General features: G+C 40.4%; 1 protein-coding gene across 2 annotated transcripts in view; it reads left to right on the plus strand.

Annotated features, from left to right (window-relative positions):
• The first annotated feature begins 588 nt into the window (after positions 1 to 588).
• NEK9 (NIMA related kinase 9) overlaps positions 589 to 17,008 on the plus strand; it is a 36,859-nt gene continuing 20,439 nt past the window's right edge. For both annotated transcript variants that reach the window (XM_059373715.1, XM_059373716.1), the window contains exons 1-11: positions 589 to 943; positions 3,205 to 3,382; positions 5,108 to 5,163; positions 5,708 to 5,778; positions 7,149 to 7,254; positions 8,426 to 8,557; positions 10,156 to 10,266; positions 11,317 to 11,381; positions 13,910 to 13,960; positions 14,421 to 14,613; positions 16,497 to 16,641. In XM_059373715.1, the coding sequence (XP_059229698.1) occupies positions 725 to 943; positions 3,205 to 3,382; positions 5,108 to 5,163; positions 5,708 to 5,778; positions 7,149 to 7,254; positions 8,426 to 8,557; positions 10,156 to 10,266; positions 11,317 to 11,381; positions 13,910 to 13,960; positions 14,421 to 14,613; positions 16,497 to 16,641 (1,327 nt within the window). In that variant the 5' untranslated portion in view covers positions 589 to 724. The remainder of the gene's footprint in view (positions 944 to 3,204; positions 3,383 to 5,107; positions 5,164 to 5,707; positions 5,779 to 7,148; positions 7,255 to 8,425; positions 8,558 to 10,155; positions 10,267 to 11,316; positions 11,382 to 13,909; positions 13,961 to 14,420; positions 14,614 to 16,496; positions 16,642 to 17,008) is intronic.

Raw genomic sequence — 17,008 nt, forward strand, 5'->3', positions numbered from 1 at the left:
GAACACCTTCCTGTAGCTTTCCCACCCACAGAAACACTGTCTGACACCTAGTGCTTTAAAGAACGTTGCATGAAATGAGACGGTCAAAGATGTGGAAATACACACGGAAGGAGAATGTTAAATCTGGAAAAAGAGTGTAAGGAGCGTTGACTTGAATTACTTTTGGAGTTGCATAGAAGAGGGACCTAGGGTGGCTCCGGGAGCAATAACTGGGCCCACGGACTGAGATGACAGGAGGTAAGCATTTCTGATTACTGGAGCATCTTCAGTATCTCACTAAACAAAGAGCACTGTTCCACGTGGAATCACTGCCCTTGAGATAGGCCTGGCGCCACAAAGCCACTGGGCGACCTCCGGACCTCGAAGCTGTTTGGAACGTGGCCAGGGATCGGGGGCGGGGTCCACACACCCGAAGGCGATTCCCCTACCGCAGCCTGAGGTCTCCGGTTCCCCGTCACGCACAGCGGCAGGTGGGAGGGAGGGAAGCCAGGACCGCGAGACTAAGCAAGTGGGCGAGCGAAGGCGGTGAGGGCGTTGGGGGCGGGAGGGAGAGCCCGCCGGGCCGGAAGCACCCGGAACTGTTTCCGGGTCAGGGGGAAGGAGCCACCATGGAGCCTCGCGGGTTTGCTGGGCTGACGGAGCCGCGAGCCGGCGTCTGAAGCGAGAGAGGCGTAGTGCGGCCAGCGCCGCTGGGGACACGCAGGCCGGTCCCGCAGCCGCCACCATGTCGGTGCTGGGCGAGTACGAGCGACACTGCGATTCCATCAACTCGGACTTTGGGAGCGAGTCCGGGGGTGGCGGGGACTCGGGCCCAGGGCCCAGCTCCGGCCCGGGGCCACGAGCCGGCGGCGGCGCGGCGGAGCAGGAGGAGCTGCACTACATCCCCATCCGCATCCTGGGCCGCGGCGCCTTCGGGGAGGCCACGCTGTACCGCCGCACCGAGGTAGCGGCCCCTGGCTCCGGCCGCCCCAGCCCTTCTTTCGCCGCCCCGCTTCCCAGCCCCGACCGGGTCCCGGCTTTGCCTGCAGCTCGCTCCTCGGCCTCACTTAGATTTGCCTGGCCGCAGGGTGTATGTCTCAGGGTCTTTTCCATTCTTCCAGCTCACTTGCACTGGGAATTGTAGGTGACTGGTTTTACTGACTGGTCGTTTCTGTCGAACCCGGGGAACTGAGCAAGACATTCTCTGAGCTTTAGTTTCCCCATCTGTACATTGGGGTTAATGATGACTATCCTAAAAAATAACCTTGATTTTTTAAGTTTAATTTTGAGGATCGAACGAAGGTACTTTGCAAACTGTAAATTAAAGTGGCATACGAATGTGAAGTGTTGTCAAAACTTCCTCTCACGTGTATAGCTCTCCAAGGTCGGGGTGGAGAGGAGGGGCGTATCTTCAAAATTCCCACGTCAGTGGCAACTCCGTGTCTTTGCCGTTATCTTTTAAGTTCAGGTATGAACACTTAATTGGAGATTTTTCTGGAAGATCAGTGGGTTCGTCGTTGCTTTCTTCATCAGTGTTTATGCACGGGAGATACCTTTTCGATACATTCTGAGCCACTGTTTCTTAACTTGGGTTGGCGGGAGGCAAGGACTCCTTTGAAAATCTGATGGAAACATGATCCCACCCTCCCCCCATCCCCTATTGCATATATACAGATCCTTTGGAGAGATTCGTGGATCACTGACCCCCAAGTGTAGAGCATAACACTGACCTGAAATCCTGTAGTGGTGACTACTTCCAAAAACTAACCATCATTTATTTGGATGTGATCCCTAAAGTCTTAAACTTGACTTTGGATGATGATGATTCATCCATAAGTGATCCATCTGCAGTTCTGGGGTGTGTTCCAAGCTAGCATACTTTTAAGGCTGAAAGATGGAGGAGAGGGGTGGTTGCAAGAAAAAATCTTCAAGTGTTTTTTATCTTAACGCAACATTAGTGTATGATTTTAGGGTTACCGTTAGTATCTGTTTTTCTTACTTGTACTCATGAAAAAGAGATGAGCATTGCTATTTCTGTTTTATAATTAAAGAAACTAAGACAGTATATTTAAATCACTTGACACTTCAATTAGAAGTAAATCTTGGGCTAGAACAGAGTTTCACATTTCCTCGCACATGCCTTTCTAGCATGTTGATCTTGATTATTGAGGTTGGTTTTATGTTAAATTTGATTACACTTCCCCAAACTGGCATAGCATTATTTATATCACCAAATGTTTATTAGGTTTGTGAATTTACAAAGGGTTGATTAGAAGCAGCCCTTTCCCTCCAGAAGGTTATATATCAGTGGGAAGACAAGTTAGCCCTGTAAGTAAGAAAAGAGCATTTAAGTTGTATGTGTATATAAATGAGAAATGATGCACAAATATCATATCAGTGTATGAGTTCTGAAAATGAAGGAATGGATTGCACTGGATAAATGCACAGTAGAAGGTTTAATCAGGATATCCCCCTAAAAGGCCTGGCAGAATCATTTTAAAGGAGAGGGAGAGTGATTTAGGTGGGGATGCTCCTGGGCTGGAGAGCAGTATCAGTAAAGAATTTGAGTGTTATAAAAGGGAGTGAATATTGGGAGTTGCAGATAAATTGTCATGGATAAAGGAAAATACATGATGTGTAAAAGTTGTAGGAGACACAGTTCCAAAATAGGGCAGGTAAGGGAAGTGAATTCTAAGCCCTCAGGCATGACTTATTCTATCTAGAAAGCATAAATAGAAATCACTCTAGAGAAATCTAAATTTATACAAGTAGAGGTAAGTTTTAATATTTCCATTTTACAAGAAACTATGGTCAACTCTAAGTAACTACTCTCTCCAGTTCTCCATATCTCCAGTATTCTCGCCCTACTACAGTGTTTATCATGACTAGTAGCAGTTTGTCATGATGTCCTTCAACAGAAATCTTTGAGATGTACCCCTCGCTCATATTTTTACCTGGAATTGACATCATGCAAATTAAGTAAGTGTAGCAACAATGTCACAGTATCTTAGTGCTTTACTTTCCCCAGTCCTGTAGTAAATGACAATGCTCAATTGTATTAAGAACCATTAAATTCTGTTCCTCTTTTCTTTAAAGGAAAAAATGAAAGGAGTCAGTCTCTGCCCATCTGGGAAGTTTTTTTTTTTCTAGGCTTACGTATCAAGGTGTGGATTCATTCTCTGCCAGGCTAGAGGAAAGCACGATACCTCTATTACTGTGTTGTAGGATGACTCATTGGTTGTGTGGAAGGAAGTTGATTTGACCCGACTGTCAGAGAAGGAACGTCGTGATGCCTTGAATGAGATTGTTATTCTGGCGTTGCTGCAGCATGACAATATTATTGCCTACTACAATCACTTCATGGACAATACCACTCTGCTGATTGAGCTGGAATATTGTAATGGTAAGGTAAAATTCAGTGGGACCTCCTCTGGCAGGACATTGTTGTGCTTGTACTTACCTTGAAAGGGAGAAGAAAATAAGAGGCATATACGTTGATTAAAAACTTTAAACAGATTTCTAGTTTAAGAGAAATAGTTCAGATAATTTAAGATAAGAGTTTTTGGAGAATTTTTAAGTGATTTACGAAATAAGGGGAGGGATTTTTCCCGGCATACTCAAATTCTCTCTTATGCTTCTAGTTCCATCTTCAAATTATTTGTCGAGTTGAATTTTACATTCACTTTTCAAGGTTTTTTTTCACATGAATTGACTTTAGTTAGGCATTAATGTTAGACATCTAATTAGGCACTAGAGACATAGTGCCTGGCTTGACACTGCTTGATGTAATATTTAATGAAATCTTGTAAGTGATATTTATATCGACTCAGCCAAAGCTGTCCAGTGGAAAAGTGGTTCAAAGATCAAAGCTGAATGAAAATGACACATAGCAATTCATGGCCTTAATTTATTTGGTCTCTGATTTCTTTGGACCATTTTGCTTGTAAGATATCAGTATTAGCTCAGTCGTAGGAATATAGACTCTAAATCCATATCACAAGTTCTACTACTTCTTAACTCTGTAACTTTGCCCAAGAAACTTCTCTGTCCCTCAGCTTTCTCATCTTAATATGAGTTTATTAATAACAGTACCTCTTTCCTAGGGTGATTGTATTAAATGAATATGTAAACCCCACAGCTTAGTACTTGGTGTATAGCAAATCTTTAATACACACTGTACTAGCTGTTATCCTTGTTACATAGGAGAACCCTCAAAGCCCTTTCTTAAGCTACATGCTAAGGAATTCCCAGCATATCCTTCACTTAAATCTCTAAGAGAAAGCTCTTAGAGTTCTAACTTTTTGTCTTGTCTCTTGTGTACTATGGTTGTTGCCAGTTCTGATCAACCCTAAATGTGCAAGATTATATTAAAGATTTCTGAAGTAGCAGAAGCCTCAAGCAATTAACTTCCTTTGTGGTTAGGAGGGACTAGAACAAATGGTAGATTTGTTAAAACACTGAGTTACTAAATTGCAGGGGAAATGAAGCTGTGAAACTGAGCCAGGACTAAGGTGTGAGTTACAGTTTTAGGAGGAAGTAAAATGAATGGTGATCATTTGTAGTCTGTTACTTGATTAAGGCAAGGGAGAAGCACATTCAGACTTACTCTGCAGAAAGGAGTAAAGGGAGTAATGAATGGAAACAGTCTAGGGTGTCCCCTAAATTATGGGAAACCTTTTCAGTGTGAAGTAGTAAAAAAGGAAGTTGTTGATGAGATGCCCCTGTACATACAAAACATTGCATCACAGGTATAGCCCAAATGTTCTAATAGTCACATCAGAGAGTTATTACAGAAACATTGCAGATTTCTTTAAAAAGAGTTCTAGAGAAGAAAATCTTCTGATTTTGAAGAAATTCAAGGTATTTTGTTACTTGGGATAATAAAAGATTAGCCTTTATTCTTCTCTTTTCTAAAAATGTACTTCCTATTTTTTGCATCAAACCTCATTTGTTAGGGAGGGGAATCTTTGAAGAAGACTTTGGATATAGTCCTTGAAGGATAGGGAGGGTTTTATAAAAAGTCAAGAGAGATTCATTTTTTTGTGTCAGCTGTTAAAATCTAGTAGCTACAGGAGCCAAGCTTTGATCTTTATGAAGCATTTCACACCTTTCTCTTGTTTAATTGTAGGAGGGAACCTGTATGACAAAATCCTTCGTCAAAAGGACAAGTTGTTTGAGGAAGAGGTAATTCATGCTTCTGTGGAAGGAAGCTAGAATTGTATTGTTGTGATTCTTGCATTCTAGGCCTATATTTACTCTTCCAACAATGAAGAGTGTTTTTTTCCTTTTGTTCAGACTCCTTCCAGGCTCTGGTTGCTATTCATGAGAAAGGAAACCTCTAACAAGGAAGCTGTCTATAGCTGCTTCCTAAACGCTTTACCTCCACATCATGATTCTCTATGGGCTTTCTTTCCCGGTTCTATTACTGCAGACTGGTATGCCCAGTTTTCTATACCTTTGCATTCTTCTTGGATTTCTTCCCAGAACTCTGCTTCACCATACTATATTTTATAATGGCATTGGAACTGTTTTATGATGACTTGCTTTTTATTTTTACCCCTTCCACTTTTCTTTGCCTACTCAACCTCCAAGCAAGAGATGTCAGGTCATGTTGAATCATAACCTCTGATTGTAGCTTCCTTTGTTTGTTTTAGTGTGTGTGTCTTTATTTAAGTGGAATTTTTTTGTTTCCCATCCAAATATAATTTATTATTATTTTTTTCTATAGATGGTGGTGTGGTACCTATTTCAGATTGTTTCAGCAGTGAGCTGTATCCATAAAGCTGGAATCCTTCATAGGTAATGAGTGAAAGAATATGGGACGGAGGGGCACCTGGGTGACTCAGTTGGTTAACCGACCAACTCTTGTGTCAGCTCAGGTCTTGATGTCATGGTCATGAGTTCAAGCCCCACATTGGGCTCCATGCTGGGTGTATGTGGGGCCTATGTAAACCAAAAATACAGGATGGATTCCTCCCCACCAATCTAACCCCCACCTTGGGTACCTCCCATCAGCACTATTATATTTTTGGTTAAGCAGGCAAGGCTTTTCCGTTAATATAATTTAGGAAGGAAAGAGTGAGTAATTATGAGTGTTACCTTTACTTCCTGAAGTTAAATTATGTTTGTGATCTAGGAAGACTCTCAGTAGCTAAGTACTGCTCAGTCACTTCTTTAAGAGATGTTTTAGAGTTCAATTCATTAATTCATCAATAAAGTCTAAAAGCCACTAAGGGAAGTGGTATTAGATTGGTTGGAATTCACAGTTAATATTTTCTATGACCAATAATAATTGGCAAGTATTTTTAATTTTATAAATGAGTCTTAATTTAGATAAAAAGCTAGTTTGTACAATTAATTTTACAATTTTACCAGCTCTTTGCAGGGCAGGGGGGGAACCTGCTTTCTATTCATTTCTAGCTATAGGAAAGAACTATTAGAACATTTCCACATTATACCCCTCTTACATGAGTCATTGATTATTGCTAGAGATTAATGTTGATTGACCAGTATTTTTTTGTTGGTGGCTTATTCTTTCAGTTAACATGTGCTTCTCAATGGCTATTGAATGGCTACTAGTTGCATATTATTTTCTTTTCAAAAGTTTCAAAGCGTATTCTGTTTTTTTTCACATCTTAAGGAACCCAGAGTGTAAACCAGGCACAGTTTATTTGTGTTACATATGACCAACTCATCTTTAGAAAAATAACCAGTGATTTTATTTAGGTGAGCTAAACAGCCTAGTCATGTTGCTGCTGGGTTGTGAGCCTCCTCCCTCTTCTTAACAGATTTGAAACTTTAATACCAACCAATTCAAGACATAAATGGTAATTGAGGAAGAAGTGCACCTTATAGGAATTATGGGATTACCTGGTGGCACTGTGTTTTCCATCTGGCCCTCTCAGTTTTTCCCAACATCTTCAATGGTGTGGGAGACATGCTTGTGCTATGAAGCCCTGGAGAACGAAGTTAATTCTCTGACTCCATTCCTCCAAATCCTCTTTTCAATGTTAAAGTACATGGGAAAGTGGTGACCACTGTTTGGGATCCCATAACAGTGTGAACAGGGTAACCCCTCAGTTTATTCTGTACTAATTCTGGGCGGAGTCGGGGATGAAACAAAATAATTGTCTGTAGGAGTTTAATATACAATATCTTTTTTTTTCCAGAGATATAAAGACATTAAACATTTTTCTGACTAAGGCAAACCTAATAAAACTTGGAGATTATGGCCTAGCCAAGAAACTTAATTCTGAGTATTCCATGGCTGAGACAGTAAGTATGTTGCCCTTGTCTTAATTTTTTTTTCTTTTCCTTTCTAGTACTCTGAGATATAAATAAATGTACACCACTCCAAATCTCACACACTTTTCTCAGTATTCTTGCTTATAAAGCAAGTCTTCGGGAGTCTTTTTTCCTGTGCTTACCAACAGGCATTCGAATGCTCAGGTATTCTTTCAAGAGTCAGGTGCCTGGGTGGCTCAGTTGGTGGAGCGACTGCCTTCAGCTCAGGTCATGATCCCAGAGTCCAAGTCCCACATCAGGCTCCCTGACCATGGGAAGTCTGCTCCCTCTGACCTTCTCCCCTCTCATGCTCTCTCTCAAATAAATAAATAAAATCTTTAAAAAAAAAAAAGTCATTGCCCACATCACAGCTCTGACCTCATAGCCCTTCCATTGCTTTCTAAAAACAGGAAAACAGGGCACCTGGGTGGCTCAGTTGGTCTGGTGTCTGCCTTTGGATCGGGTCCTGGTCTGGGATCGAGTCCCCCACTGGGCTCCCCGCTTGGTGGGGAGTCTGCTTCCCCCTCTCCCTCTGCCCCTCCTCCCTGCTCGTTCTCTCTCTCTCTCTCTCACCCTTGGTCTCTCTCAAAAAAATAAAAATCTTTAATTAGAAAAAAATAAAAACAGGGAAATGCTCTACCATTTTTTTGTGGTTTAGGATCTTTCATAGATTTCAGTTTAGCTCTTATTTAGCATTTATTTGAGCTTATGATGTTGGACATATCTTTTTGTGTTTCCTCTGAATTTTTCTGGTTCAGGAGCCCCGTGTTACAAATAAAGGCTGATGCGCAGAGAACAATCTGATGTTAATACCATACACCATCTTAACTGCAGAGCTCCCTTCTCACTTGATCCTAAGAAAGACCATTGGTAAAGAGTAGACATAAGTTCCTCTTTAAGGACAGTGATTTCATCCTTCTAGGAATTATAAAACCCAATTATTACTCTTCTGGTTTCATAGTACTCTGTCCTTGAAAGAATTTGATAAGAAAAAGATTTCTCCCATAGTGGCATCATCTCATAAAAAACTTTTTTAGAATATGCTGATGAATATTTTATAGTTGTTACCACTATTTGTGGGAAATTTACTTTAGTTGTTAAAATATTAATAGAGTTACCTCAGAAATGAAGTTATTCTTTGATTGTTTTCTTTGTCGTTCAGCTTGTGGGAACTCCGTATTACATGTCTCCAGAGCTCTGCCAAGGAGTAAAATACAATTTCAAGTCTGATATCTGGGCAGTAGGCTGTGTCATTTTTGAACTGCTTACATTAAAGAGAACATTTGATGCTACAGTAAGTTGTATTATCCCCATCTGGTCCTTGCAAATGGTATAACTTGGTTGAGAAAATCAAATTCCTTTATCCCTGAGTTTCTGATTTCTTCATCAGAAATCATCTATAGGTAAACAAACAGACAAAAGTATTCAGGCACTGGCTTGATGTAGTGTGTTATTAAAATGCTGTATACCAGATTTATCTTTAACTTCAGTTCCCCACTGAAATAATGTTACTCAGGTGCTGTGAGCATTGTACTTGAATTTGTTGGCTATAATTTTGGGAAATTGCCTCTAGGATCCACTGCGTGATGCTATAGTTTGGATAAGCCATTTCATTTCTTATGCTTCAGCTACATCATTTTTTTTTTTTTAAGCTAAAGCAAATTATGTAATGTTCATTAAGTGTTTTGACCTTTTTTCTAAAAAAATTACACACACTGACTCTTACATTAGAGGTTGTTACTGTTCAATGGACAACAAATTCCTTTTAGTCTTTTTTCTCTTCTTTCTAAGTAAAGCCCAGTGTAAAGCAGTGCTTCTCCAACTTTCATACACATAGGAAATCACCTGGGCACCTTGTTAAAATGCAGACTCTTTTTTTCAGTAGGTCTGGAGAGCCTCCCAATATTCTGCATTTCTAACAGGCTCCCACATGATACTGATGCTGCTAGTCCATGGACCAATTTGAGTAGCAAAAATGGATTCACATCTAATGTTCTCTACAATCCATGTGTGAGAACTTTAGAATAGTTTTCAGAATTTCTTTGATCCTCTATTTCATTATCTGTAACAAGGAAAAAATATGCATCTTTCTCAGAGAGATGCTGTGATAATGTATATGAAAAATGTAAATGTAAGAGAATGCAAATTCATTGGCCTTTCATGAGATTTGTTTATTTTCCTAAATCCTTAAGTTTATTCTGGAGGATCATCTGATTCTTCTAAATACTTTAGTGGAAGGAAAATGAGTTTTAGAGTCAACACAGACCTTGGGTGGAGTTATGACTCCCATTTTTTACTGTCTGCTTAGTCTTGGGCAAGTTACTTTACATCTCTGAATTGGTAATCATAATAACCTCCTTACAGGGGGTTTGTAAGAGTGCCTACCTAGCACACTATGGTCTCTCAATAAAGTTGTTAATGGTGTTATTATTATAATATTATTATCATTGTCACCTTATTATTCACTGCCTTATCTGTTGCAGCAGAGTATCCCCTGCATAACCATTATGAGAATATATAAATTAGGAGGCAGATTACTTGGCAAAGAATGTACTTAAAGCCAGGAAGCATAGCTAATCTTGTTTTCCTTTTTCTTGGGATTCATTTGAAGGGTTGGATTCTAATATACTCCAGGTATTATACTGTTGGCCACATAATCATATTTCTATGTTGGCCATTTGGCTTTATTCCTTCTGATTGCAACAGTGTATCCCTAGCCATTTCTTGGTGATGCATAATAATAGTTATGAAAGAAATCAAACCCAATGCAGAACCATTGCCATTTCTTTAAAAAAAAATTAAAAAAGGAAAAAGAAAAAGTCACAGACATTTCCGAGGCCCTACTAGTAGATTATAATCTTTATATAACCAAGAAGAATCATTTTGTCATAGAATCCACTCAACTTGTGTGTGAAGATTGTACAAGGAATCCGGGCCATGGAAGTTGATTCTAGCCAGTACTCTTTGGAACTGATTCAGATGGTGCATGCGTGCCTTGACCAGGTAAGTGTTACTTACATGTTGATTTCTTTTCTTTTTTTTTTTTTAAGATTTTATTTATTTATTTGACAGAGAGCGAGATCACAAGTAGCCAGAGAGGCAGGCAGAGAGTGAGAGAGGAGGAAGCAGGCTCCCTGCCGAGCAGAGAGCCCGATGTGGGGCTCGATCCCAGAACCCTGGGATCATGACCTGAGCCGAAGGCAGAGGCTTTAACCCACTGAGCCACCCAGGCGCCCCTTACATGTTGATTTCTGTTTAGGGTTTTCCCTTCACACCATAGTGTTTGGAGTATGATATGCATAGGTGAACCGGCACAAAGACACATTCACTTCTCCAGGGTAAGATATATATGTGGCTATACCCAGAGGAATAGGCATTGGTAATTCATGATAGTTATTTGTTTCAGGCAACAAATCCTGAAGCTTTATTCTGCTTTATTCTTACCTTATTGATTTGTGAGATGATTTTGCCATCTAAGTAGTGCTCTGTTTTTTTAATGATCAGGATTAACTTTCATAGATTAATTTTACAAAATTGTAGTCAGAGATAATTTAGAGTTCCTACGGTGCAGAATATGTGTAGTTGTATAGATAGTAGTGTAGCTCCAGGTTGGCATTATTCAAAATATGGTTCATGAACATAGAGTGTTAGAACTGCTAGGGAATGGAGGAGTTTCACAAATAAAAAATGAAGATTTCGGAGTCCCACCCCAGACCAACTGGACCAGAATTTCTGTTAGTAAAGCCCAGAAATCTTTATAACAAGCACTCTGGGAGATTCTTATATGCTATATATATTGCAGTTTGAGAGGCAGTGCCGTAACTGAACAAGTAAGGAAGGTGCATTCTCATTCATGTGCAGGTGTTGATGATAATAAGATGATCTGCATAAAACATGGAATGTGACATGAGAAATTGTTTTTGAAACGAGGATAATATACAGTGATCTTTGAGTAATTAGCATGCAGCCTTCTAAGAGGAAGTAAAATGCCTCTTTCAACCCCATTTTGCCGTTTTCCTTTAAATTAAAACTGACCCAGTTTGTACTTTTTAGGATCCTGAGCAGAGACCCACAGCAGATGAACTTCTGGATCGCCCTCTTCTCAGGAAACGCAGGAGGTAAAGTACAGAGACGTCCACTCTGTTGTCTTTCTGTGGATGGTTGACTGTTAAAAGCCTGATCAGAGGACCACAAGAGAGGGCAGCATTTCCTGACTTGGCCTCTCTGGTGCCTTTTTCTACCAACATCTTTGCTTTTGCTGCTTGAGAGGAGCTCCTGACTTTCACCTCCTTAGCCTGTGCTGTTTTGTTCTGAATTTACACTGATGAGACCCTAGCGCCCTGTGCTGTCCTCATCTGTGAGTTTTAATCTAGAGAGAGTTAGGGCATTGGAGTATAGTACTTAAGGGGGGAGGGCTCCGCACTCCAACATCGTTAGATTTGTATGAGTTGTGTTATTTTCTTTGACAACTTATTTGACATCTTTGTTCTTTAGTTTTCTCCTCTATAAAGTCAGATAGGGTAAGGATTAAAGGAGAGAATGCATATAAAGTGCTCAGCCCAGGGCCTAGAACAAGATGCTCAGCAATTGTCAGATAGTAGTATGGATTTAAAGTGGGCCTTTGTTTTTCAGTGCATTCATTTAGATGGTATATTGCAGTGGAGGAATCTTCTTCAGAATAAGCTTGCATGATTGTTGACATGTTACTTCCTGAGATTTTTTTTCTGCGTTAGAGGTCTCTAGAGATAGGAAGGAGGTCCTCTATCCCTCACGTCCTGTAGGAGGCTTCAAATCCAAACTTAAAGGAAGTTGTATTCTTTGTTACTCCCTTTTTTTTTTTTTTTAAAGTAATCTCTACACTCACTGTGGGGCTCGAACTCATGACCCTGAGATCAAGAGTCATACTCTCCCCTTTATTATTCTCATCCTACTATTTTTGTCTTACTGTCCTTTTTCCTCCCCTGCCAGTCCCTTGTTTCTGTATCTTCCCAATATTCAAACCTTTGCTTTGTTCTTTTTTCAAGTCTTGCCCTTAGATACATTAAGTATGTACTTAATTCCATAATCTTTGTCATTTGGTCAATACCTTAATTTTGTTGTGTTATTTAATTAATCTTTTCTGGTTCTTCTCCAGTTAAGGTGTTGTGAGTGTTTTAGTGCCTGAAAGTAATACTCCAGAAATAGCACTGTTACCTTCCACTTGTGTCCAATGCATGTTCAGTAGTACCACCCTTTGGTGCTGGTTAAGCATATGTAGCTTTGTTATCTGACTTTTTTCCCAACAGTATAATCACTGTTTTAATTTCTTTTCAAATATTTCCATTGATAGTTTTTTTTAAAAGATTTTACTTATTGACAGAGAGCACAAGCAGGCAGAGCAGTAGGCAGAGGGAGAGGGAGAAGCAGACTCCCTGCTGAGCGGGGAGCCTGATGTGGGGCTCAATCTCAGGAGTCTGAGACCATGACCTGAGCCAAAGGCAGCCACTTAACCAACTGAGCCATGCAGGCGCCCTGCATCGATAATTTTTAATTGCAGTTTTTATTGAGATAATTATAGATTTATACACAGTACTTCATTAGAACTTTGTACTTTGATGGAAAAACGTAAGACAGAAAGGTTTCCGGATAAAGCATAGCAAACGGTGGAAAATATTCAGGAAATACTGACTACTTGACTAGATTAGTGGTTCTAGACCTGGGGTTCTCAATAGCAACACCTCAAGAGCTTTCAGAAACTGCTGGTACCTAAGCATCAGCCCCAGGAATTCAGCTATAAGTGTTTTAGACAGAACAAGAATCCTGGGCTAGAATATAGGGAGTAAATAGAAGGGAAGAAGGCTGGAAAGGTAGTAAGGTTCTTGAATGCTAGGCTAAGGGATCTGTGCTTAATTCAAGCTATCATACAGTAGTGGATGTTTATGAGAGGGTAGTTTGTGTGATAAGGGGCATGCCTAAGGAAGACTCATTTAGCAAACTAATCTCAGTGTTAACTCAGTATGGGACTAATAGAGTGGATTGGCAGTGTGGGGAGTCAGACCTATTGGGAGGTCCTACTGCAGTCTAGGTGGGAAGCAGAGTTGCCCAGAGCTAATGCGGCAAGCCTGGAGAGGAGAGGGGAATATAAAGGGTGCTGTATTGGTAGAATCTGTAGGACTCAAATATTGAAGAAAGGGAGACAGGTGAGTCAAAAGTTTTAAGCCTAGTCCACTGGGAGAATGGGGAGTGCCAGTTGCAGAAGTAGGAGAGTCAGAAAGAAAGGCTATATGGGAGAAAGAGAATGAGCTGAGGTTTAGAGACGCTGGGTATGGAAGGTCAGTAGGCAGCCTGGATGGAGAGGTCAACAGGTCAACAGGTATTTAAAATGTGCAGTAGAAGTACTCTAGTTTCTCTGTTCCAGCTTGAATGCTTCTGGGAGAAAGAAAACAAATGGCCCCAAACTGCTTGCTCTGTCGTATCTAATGATTTGTCCAAAGCCAGGCCCGTGTAACTGTTTGAATCGTATCGAGGTACTTTTCCAAAAGTATTGTCGTGTTACAGGAGGCATATGGCTTATAGATGATTAAATCTGTGAAATGTATTAAAGAGACACTGGAACAATATAGGAACCTATTCTTTCACTCATGTATCTTTGCTTTTCTTTTGGTAGAGAGATGGAGGAAAAAGTCACACTGCTTAATGCACCTACAAAAAGACCAAGGTAATGCCTAAGACACTCGTAAAAAGTGGTATCTCTTAAAATATCATCAGGGGGTCTTTCTTTCTTTGCTCCATGCATTGTTTGATCCCAGTAAGTAGCCGCTGGCATCCTTTGAGAAGCCAACCTCTGCGTAAGTGTCAGATAGTCATTTCTCAGAAAACAAAAGGCTATAATTTCATCCTCATACTGAAGTGGACATCATTACCATGATGAATGTTGAAAAACTGAAAAGTGTAGGTGTTACAGACCAGACTGGAATCCGATCTGGCTGTGCTGTGATGAAGCCCTAAGGCAGGAATTGCAAGGCCTGCGATGATAGAGGGTTGAAATAAGTTGTCGAGAAGGAACATACTGTCTCACGCCATAATTGGCAGTTCTTCTCTGGGAACAGACTGGAAGCATTTTTCTTTGATATAGTTTTTTATGTTAAATGTGCCTTTGTTCTGGGGGTTGTTGACAGGTCAAGCACTGTGACTGAAGCACCCATTGCTGTGGTAACGTCACGAACCAGTGAAGTCTATGTTTGGGGTGGTGGAAAATCCACTCCCCAGAAACTGGATGTCATCAAGAGTGGCTGTAGTGCCCGGCAGGTGTGTGCAGGGAATACCCACTTTGCTGTGGTCACAGTGGAGAAGGAACTATACACCTGGGTGGTAAGTGAATGCTAAGTACGTCAGAAGACTGATGTAAGCCTGATTGTTCACTGGGCTGAGGCTGTCTAGGTATTTTGTTCGTTGAACGTGTGCTGAAGGAATGGCAGCGTTGGGGTGCTGGAATGTAAGCTCTTATGAGAGCAGGAATCTTTGTTTAGTTCATGGAGGTATCTTTCCCCAGTGCCTGGTTCATATTAGATCATTTGTAAATATTTCTTGATGAATGAATGAATGGGAGAAAGGAAAAAAAGAATGAAAAGAGCCCTAGGTTTGGACTCGGGAGACTGGACTCTCATTTACAGCTGGGTGATTTCAGAAAGTCACTTAATCACTCTGTTCTGTTACCGTGAGTTTCAGAGCAACCAGTATCTATGAAATAGTTCTAAACAAATGAAGCAGTGGACCCTATCAGGAAAATTCCAAGACCTGTATCAGTGATTGAAGATATCTTCAGTAGCATTTCCCTTTGTTCCCCTCTAGATTTCATCCTCTCTCTCACCTTCTGGAACAAATTACCTGTATTTGTTACCTGTTTTCTTATTTCCCACTCACCCCTCATTCACCTACAATGCAGCTTCCATCCCTGCCACTTGATTAAAACTGTTTTTAATAAAATGACCTATAAATTGTGAACATAAAACAGATACTTTGAGGACGCCTGGGTGGCTCAGTCGGTTAAGTGTCAGCCTTCAGCACGAGTCATGATCGCTGGGTCATGGGATCAAACCCCATGTTGAGCTCCCTGTGGAGAATCTGCTTCTCTCTCTTCCCCTGCCTGCCACCCCTCTCTTGTGCCCTCTCTCTTTCTCTTTCTCTCTCTCTCAAATAAATAAATAAAATCCTTTAAAAAACACAGATAGTTTGTTGTCCTTACTTTCTTGACCTCCTGGCAGCATTTGACATAGTTGATCTCTTCCTCCTCTGACCTTTGTCTTCCCTTGACTTTCATGACAGCATCCTCTCTTGGCTTTTCTCTTGTCTTTTTGTGCCTTCTCACTTGTTTCAGGGTGCTTTTCCTTTACCCAGCCTTGTCTTAGGCCCTCAGTTCTTCTCACTATTCCTCTTCTTCCTGGATCCCCTCGCTGGGACCATCACATTCTAGCCCTGCCTTCCTGAGGGAGCTCATTTTTTTCCAGCATCACAGATAACTTCTCCACAAGGACAGGCTTTGTCTCGAGTGTGTACAGTAGATGTTCAATTAGCGATAGGTTGAAAGAATGAATATTTGACCTCTGTTATAGAATATTAACTGTTACTTCCTTAAAACCCTGTCCCTTAAAGAACTAGCCCCTGAGGGGCTGCCACAGATGAATTGAAGTTATTGTCCCTTAAAAAACATTTACATAAGAACTTACAGTTGTGTTCTCGAATGAAAAGAATTACTTTTCTCTATAAAACTGTTGAAACATCATTTTGAACTATTCTCAGTACTATGTAGCAACCTCTTTGATGCAGCCAGATTTTTATAATTGTTCCATATTTCAGGGAAACTATGACCAAAGTTTGTAAAACTTCTAGTAAGGATTTCCAAGAGGCTATATTCCAGTAGAAAACAATCAAATTAAACTATATAAAGAATTTTTTTCACTAACACTCATAATTAAATATAAAAGTTCACCTTAGACTTGAAGGAGAAGGCCAGAATTGGGAATATAGTCTTTTAAGTCTTGATGGATATCAATCTGGATACTTTTTAAATCTTTACCTGTTGGCAGGGGTTTTCTACTAACCATCATTTAAAGGTTGACTTTTCTTTGATTATTTTTTTTAAATTTCTAAATTTCCAGCTGTTTTTTTCCTTTGGTGTTGTGATAAGAAGTTATGTTGAAGATTAGCTTTTGGCATGAAAAGTTAAAACTTCACAAGACCTCTTTATTTCACAGAATATGCAAGGGGGTACTAAACTCCATGGTCAGCTGGGCCATGGAGACAAAGCCTCCTACCGACAGCCAAAGCATGTGGAAAAGTTGCAAGGCAAAGCTATCCGTCAGGTGTCTTGTGGTGATGATTTCACTGTCTGTGTGACAGGTAAGCCATCAACAGTAAGCATCCCGGCGCATTTAATGTGGGGTATTGTACTTAATGCTGTGCAGGTTTAACTGGGATTTTATAGCAAAAGACACTGTTCAGAGAACCAAAGACAGTGAACAGATACACACATTAATAACAACATCCTCAGTTTGCTATAGTATTAGGATGGTTGATAAGCAAGGAAAGGCACGTGGAAAACAGAAGAGGTGGGTTCAGGAAAAATACGTTGTATGTTCCAGTTGGGGAGAAAACTAATGTTACCACCTAGTTAGGTATGGATAATATCAAATGAGGAATCAAGAGTTTAAGTTTAGTTAGCTTTTTTTTTAATCCATTTACATTTTTTTCCCTCAAATTTTTATTT

Source organism: Mustela nigripes, chromosome 13 (genome assembly GCF_022355385.1).
Source record: "Mustela nigripes isolate SB6536 chromosome 13, MUSNIG.SB6536, whole genome shotgun sequence".
NCBI classification, from domain to species: Eukaryota; Metazoa; Chordata; class Mammalia; order Carnivora; family Mustelidae; genus Mustela; species Mustela nigripes.